The 6,919-nt window shown below is 35.6% G+C and overlaps 1 protein-coding gene across 1 annotated transcript; it reads right to left on the reverse strand.

Annotated features, from left to right (window-relative positions):
* Positions 1–406: 406 nt before the first annotated feature.
* LOC111487713 (cytochrome P450 85A-like) lies at positions 407–3,067 on the reverse strand. Its single transcript, XM_023135217.1, has 9 exons — positions 2,789–3,067; positions 2,406–2,727; positions 2,045–2,194; positions 1,713–1,955; positions 1,528–1,614; positions 1,370–1,448; positions 956–1,062; positions 758–882; positions 407–674 (listed from the first exon to the last, which is right to left on the reverse strand). Exons 1-9 carry the CDS (start codon positions 2,974–2,976, stop codon positions 587–589), a joined length of 1,389 nt encoding a protein of 462 aa, XP_022990985.1. The 5' UTR covers positions 2,977–3,067; the 3' UTR covers positions 407–586.
* Positions 3,068–6,919: the final 3,852 nt, after the last annotated feature.

Genomic DNA, 6,919 nt, shown 5'->3' on the forward strand with positions numbered 1-6,919 from the left:
CATTTAGGTTGGGTCATGACTCGAGCTATCTAAATGACTAGACCTCATTTTACCAGATAACATCCACCAAACACTTAGAGTAGTTTAGTTCTTCACAATTACTTAGAGCAATAGATCCACCAAACACTTAGAGTAGTTTAGTTCTTCACAATTACTTAGAGCAATAGATCCACCAAACACTTAGAGTAGTTTAGTTCTTCACAATTACTTAGAGCAATAGACCATTTATAACATAATGGCCCAACGTGATCAGTTTGTTACATTTGTTCGATGCCAATGGTTAGGTCATACACGAAAATAAAGACAATGGGATCAAAAGGGCAGAGGTTTGATTTGTTGAGCAAAGCCCAGGTTGCAATGTTGGAAAAGTGATGTCCTTTGAATGGAAACAGAGAGATGCAAACACTTGAGAAAATTCAATTTCATTCCTTTTGTCACTAAGGTGTTAGAATGTTATAAACATAATCATCCCTTCATCAATCTCTCTTTAACATAGACATTACCCATATATCATCCATCATATCTCCCACTGTACATCAAACTCTTTTTTTTTTTTTTTTTTTAATAATATTATTAATTAGTTCAGTCAGTATGATGAAACCCTAATGTGGAACCCACTTGGGGCTTCCACCCTTGGAAACTTCAACAGCTTATCTCCTCCAACTTCTTCCCATCTGCAAAAGAAAGAAAAGTTTGAATCTTGAACTCAGCTTCTGTTCCATTTAGCCAAACAATACACAGGAAAAAAGAAAGGTACCTGTATTTAGTTACAAAGTAATGTAAAAAAGTAGAAATCTCTGCAATTCCCAGCTCTTTGCCAGGGCAATGTCTGGTTCCACCTCCGAAGATGAAGAAGTAATTATGGGACTCCAAGTTTTTGTCCTAAGAATGTCACACAAGGGTAAATTCGTCATTTTGGCAATGGAGGGTAAGTAAGAGAGAGATGAAGACCCACCAGCCATCTCCATGGGTTGAAGGTTAATGGTTCTGAATAGAGAAAAGGGTCATAGTTAATCTCTCTGGTGTACACATAAATCCTCCATCCTTTTGGAATGAGAAAGCCTGCAAAAAAAACCCCAAACAAAAACGAAAAAAAAAAAAAAAAAAAAGTGAGAAGATTGTGACTTTTTAGCACAACTTTTTGGTTTGATCTCTCAGAACATTGTTGTAATGAGGAGGTGAAAAAGATCTGTCATTCTTTATGACCCTTATCTAAGCCTGACCCACAAAACAGAGGAGAAACAGAGAGAGACATAGAGAGAGAGAAAGTGGCCCAAAGTGAAAAAAAAGGAGATGAATTGGTAACTGCAAAAGAGGATCTTGAGCCCCTAAATAACACAAAACTAAATTAAAGAAAAAGAAAAAATACCATTTAGCTCCATGTCCTTTGTAGTTTTCCTCAAAACCCCATTAACAATTGTGGCCAGCCTCGATGTTTCGAATATCACCTAAACAATTCAAAACAGAGTATAGTTGGTGTCTTTTTCTTTTCCTCTAAAGAACAGTTAAAAAGACGACAGTAAGTACCGCACGAGTGAACTTCATGGCTTTAAGATCATCCCAATCAATGGGGTCCTCTGCCCTTTTCTTTTCTCTGATTGCTAAATGCTCTTCCTGCACTTATCAACTCTTTAACTTAGAAAAAGGTAAAAGAGAATTGCCTTTTCAAACTTCCCAACTCAAAAAGTTGTAAAGCTTTTTTGGTTTCTTACTCTTAGTTGCTGAAGAACTTTGGGATGATCATGGAGGAACTTGACAGCCATCATTGATGTTGTCGAAACAGTTTCATAGCCAGAGTACAAAACTGTGATGATTTGATCAATAACCTCTTCATCGTTTAGCTTATATTTGTTCTCTTCACTCATGAAGAATCCAAGCATGTCATCCTTTTGTGTCTCTGTGGCTCTTCTCTCGTTTATCAGCTGCTGCAACAGCTTTATGATGCTCTTCCTCGCCTGAAAATCACAACCCTCCAAAAGCTTAAACCCAATAAGAGATGGAAATGACAGTCATCTTGAACAATGTATAAAAACCTATGCTTCACCTGAATTCCTCGGCGGTAGTTCGTGCCGGGAAGATCGATTGGGAGCGAGAGCGTGCCGAGAACAAGCTTAAAGAACTCTGGGATGAAAGATTCCGATAATGGACCGGACTCGATTCCGGCGATCTGCTTCATAGAAGACCGTAGAGCCATCTGAACACAAAAAAAAAAAAAAAAAAAAAAAAAAAAAAAAAAAAAAAAAAAAAAAAAAAAAAAAAAAAAAAAAAAAAAAAAAAAAAAAAAAANAAAAAAAAAAAAAAAAAAAAAAAAAAAAAAAAAAAAAAAAAAAAAAAAAAAACAGAATGAGTGAAAACAGAGGAGGGAAAACTATGATCGCTGCAAAAAATGCTATAATATAGATTACCTCTTTCGTCTTCTCTTGGATGTCAATGATTTGTTGATCCCAATTCCTCAAATGGGATCGCATAAAGTCATCAACTTTAGGAAGAAGACGATCTCTAATCATGGTGGGACTGACAACAGAGAGCAGAGCAGCTCTCATGACTTTATGAGCGCCGCCATGGACGGCGGCAATATTGCATTTGCCAAGAATGTCAAGCATGGACTGAGGGTAACCAGGGACAAGCCCTTTTGATTCATTCATCAAAACATATCGATTAACCTCAGGATCCATCGAAACAATCGTTGGACACCCCAAAATATGGGACTTGAAAATGCTTCCATACCTTTACAAAAAAAAAAAAAAAAAAAAAGAACCCCNCACTAAAAAAAAAATAAAAAAGGTACCTTGCTCTTTGGGATTTCATAAAGTTAGGACCTTGTTTGAGAAACTCAGTGGTCTCCCCAAAAAAAGGCCAGCCCATTGTACCATGGGGCAACCCTTTTCTTCTGTATCGAACTTCATTCCATCGAAGCAAAGCAGAGCAAAAACAGAGGAGCAAGAACAGAGCTAGAATCGCTATGGCCAACGCCATTGAAGCTCCCAAGAAGCTCGAAATGGGAGCAAGGAGAAAGAGAGAGATAGGGAGCTGTTTATGTATGGGGCTTGGTTGGATTTAGTGGTGGCGAAGCGAGTGTCATATATATAGACCTCTGAACCACCGCGTGTGGGGAGGAGAGAGAGAAAAAGGGGGCCGTAGCTTCGTTCGTGCGTGTAGATAGAGAAAGAGAAAAAGGGTGAAATTTGTGGAAATCAAGATCCCAATACCATTAGGGGAGGGGACCCTACTAAACTTAGAGGGAAGGTAGGCTAACCCCAAAAGCTGTAAAATTCAATGGCCATGGCAAAAAACAGGGGAAATGGCTTTAAACCCTTCAACTAAAACACCCTTGGTTTTGACCACGCACTCTAATCAACCACCCTTTCAAATTCCCCCTCTCAAGAAATTATTACTTTTTCTGTTAAAACCCCCCTCCCTCCCTCCCTCCCAACCTCCCATTTTCATTTAGTTTGAATTGGTTAATTTTAGGATTCACGACTCATATATCAAACTATATGGTACGATTATATAGTAATCGCATGAGTCGAGCATGCACAAACTACTCGTTCAATAGGTTTTTGGAAACTCGAGTTGATGTGACGTGTGTGGTTTTGTGTAGCCAGTGATGAGAACAATGAATCCATAGTTTGAAAATAGTAAATTAGATGCAAACATAGTGAAAACCCATTTATAGAACAAGTTATAAGGAAGCTTCGAAGAACTTAATTGACTAATATCATGTTATTATAGAGCTTTGAAGAACTTAACCCATCTGGGCATGACTAGAGTCGTACGTAATTCTACGATATATAAGTAAGGACAACAACACCATCCTTATTCAAGGTGAACCCAAATTGAAGTAAACCATAGATATTGCCCACTTTGGTCGATTACATATCGTCCTCTGTTACACAGAGGTTTCTATACCCTTATAAAGAAGGTTTCGTTTACCTCTTCAACTGATATGAGATCTCACGGTCGGGCCGAGAATAGGAGTATATTGAAATGGTAAAGAGAGGGGGAGGAAGAGGAAGAAGCACATGCAAAGCACTCCATTTGACCAAAAAAGAAAAGGCATTGTAATTGTTACAGTCCTTCACATGACAGTGAACACAGACAGACACACTAGAAGACACTCCCACTCTCATAGGTTACCATGTGATGTCAAAAGTACAAACACACACACACAGACAAAATCTGTTCCTTATTTTCTTCTAACTTCATGGTTCCATTCCAACTAAAACTTTGTAACTATCACAGACTGCCCCTTGTTCCTCCTTCCAAACTGTGGATTCCCCCAACCAAATCATATTATAACTTATACCTTTCTATAACCAATTTTGTATGTAATTTTCGAATAACTATATACCGACGTATGTGGTAATACAAACAAATATTTAGTGTAATATGACCGAATGTAATAACTATATTCTGACATATGTAGTAATACAAACAAGTATTCAGTGTAGTTATGATGAATTTTGACTTCGACATGCAATAAACTTTATGAGATCTTTGTCGTGTAATAACCATAATGACGACAAGTGTCGTAGTAAAATTTAAAAACAATAAAACGAATCAAGTATAGTAATGACGTGAATTTGATTTGGAGATGTAGGATAGAAGATTAGAATATCTGACCTCTTAGTCAAAATTTTAAACTTTGGACCCTAAAATGCTCATAATGTAAGGTTGGTCACACTCCTATTGAGTATACATAACTCCGAGCACTAAACTTTGTGCCATTGGTATCCTACCCTTCTTGTTACAAGAAAACCATTCACTATTTACATCATACCTAATAAAACTAAATGATTTGGTTTAATAATGAGCGCGAGTTTAGATTCAACTTGTTGCTTGTAACAGTCCAAGTCCACTGCTAGCCAATATTGTTCTTTTTGAGCTTTCTCTCGAACTTTTACTCAAGGTTTTAACACGCATCTACTAGGAAGAGGTTTTCACGCCCTTACAAAAAAATGTTTCGTTCCCGTGTACAATCGATATGGGATCTCACAATCCACCTCCTTAGGGGCCAACGCCTTTATTGGCACACTTGGTATTTGACTCTAATACCATTTGAAACCACTCAAACCCACCGCTACTAGATATTGTCTTCCTTGGATTTTTGATTTTGAGTTTTCCCTCAAAATTTTAAAACGTGTCTGCTAGGGAGAGGTTTTCACACCTTTATAAGAAATATTTCGTTCCCTTCTCCAACCAATGTGAGATCCACATCATTCGAAGAGAAAAATGAAGCAGTCCTAATAAAGGTATGGAAATCTTTCCTTAATAGACGTGTTCTAAAACCCAACGGACTAAAGCAGACAATATCTATAAAAAAAAAGTCGAAACAACTGTATTGTTGTTACAATCTTTCATAGAAGAAAAAGAAGCGTAAACGTAGAAAGACAATCGACATGTTCGTTTGACAAAGACGAAGAAGTTGATAAGGTTGAAAGGAGAAGAACCAAAGGAAAGGAGGAGCAAGGGTTGTAGCAATCATGGTTTTGTTGTAATAACACACACCATTCAAAATAGTCTGAAGAGGGGTGTGGGGCGCCGTCCGTACAGTTGGTGTACACCATGTTCATCCGTCTAATCAAACACTTTGTTGCCCTTCCAAATCACACATTATCTTCTTCTTTTTTTCTTCTCTTTCGCTTCAATCTTGTTTTTTTATTCAAATTTCTTGTCATTAGATAACCTTTTGTACTCTTAACTCGAATCTTTCATACTTCGCTTTCAAATTCGACATCAAACGTCCAACCAAATTTCATATAATATTTTTTTAAAAATTATTCGATCAAATTACAAATTGGAATAGGAAGATCCTAACTTTAAAATTTAAATCATTTATTGAAAATTATTGAAAGTAGTCTTACCCTTATTAGTGAAGAGAAAGATAATGGGTTTGTAAGTAAGAAATACTATCTCGATTGATATAAGACATTTTGGAAAAACCAAAACCATAGTCACGAGAGCTCAAGCTAAAAGTGGACAATAACATGATATATAAATGGTGCTAAAGTGTATTTTGTTCGAGTAAATTAGATTATTTTTTAAAATTAAAAAAAATCCCTTTTCTCACTCTAGACAAGTGTGTTGTGGTGAGGTGGCACTAAAATTTGGAATGGATGGTGACCTGAGAAAAAGGGTGGATCCATTGAGATCCCTTAGAAAAGGATTTGACATAATTATAAAAAATTTCAACTTAAATTTTCTTTATTTTTATTTTTTATTTCCTTCTCTCTTACCAAGTGTACATTTTGGAATGCTAATAAAGTAGCCTCCAAATCACGTGGGACTATTTTGAGTCGTGAGTTTGACCAAACTAATTATACGATGCACCAAATTATTTAAAATCAATGTCGATTAGCATATTGTCGAATTACATCATTACAAATTAGGTTGTCTCAATTTTCAGTACAAAATTGTTCGAATTCAATTCCAAATCAACTAGAGACACATTATAAACGGAAAGAAAAGAAAAGGAAAATGACGTGTTACTACTTTGTCGATGAAAATTATATAAACATGTGATAAAAATATTAGGCTAAAGTTTGCCGTTTTATTTAAATCTTTTATTCAAGGAATTCCCCTTATGGTTTTGAAACATGTTTATTAGGATGAGGTTTCCACACTCTTATAAGTAATGTTTCGTTCTCTCTCTCCAACCAACTTGAGATCTAACACATCGTAGCTATCTATTAATAATAAAATAAATATATATTTTAAAACTAAAAAACTAAAAGGGTAGATTCAAATTGAATTGGATTATTTATTTATTTATTATTTTGGTTCAAATATAAAATATTATAAAATATAATTGAGAGACGCATTGCCGACAAGATATGATGTATGGATTGATTAGAAGTTTTTAAAAATTTAGAGAGAAATAAAAGGAAAAAAAAAAAAAAAAAAAAAAAAAAAAAAAAAA

Source organism: Cucurbita maxima, unplaced genomic scaffold (genome assembly GCF_002738345.1).
Source record: "Cucurbita maxima cultivar Rimu unplaced genomic scaffold, Cmax_1.0 Cma_Scf00012, whole genome shotgun sequence".
NCBI lineage: Eukaryota > Viridiplantae > Streptophyta > Magnoliopsida > Cucurbitales > Cucurbitaceae > Cucurbita > Cucurbita maxima.

What these genes read in the sequence shown, in the direction of transcription:
- LOC111487713 (XM_023135217.1), bottom strand. Translation starts at nt 2,976, where the DNA reads ATGGCGTTGGCCATAGCGATTCTAGCTCTGTTCTTGCTCCTCTGTTTT. An exon ending in AAGTTCTTCAGCAACTAAGA is followed by an intron (nt 1,615 to 1,712) that starts GTAAGAAACCAA and finishes TGATAAGTGCAG; the next exon opens with GAAGAGCATTTAGCAATCAG. An exon ending in CCATGAAGTTCACTCGTGCG is followed by an intron (nt 1,449 to 1,527) that starts GTACTTACTGTC and finishes TGAATTGTTTAG; the next exon opens with GTGATATTCGAAACATCGAG.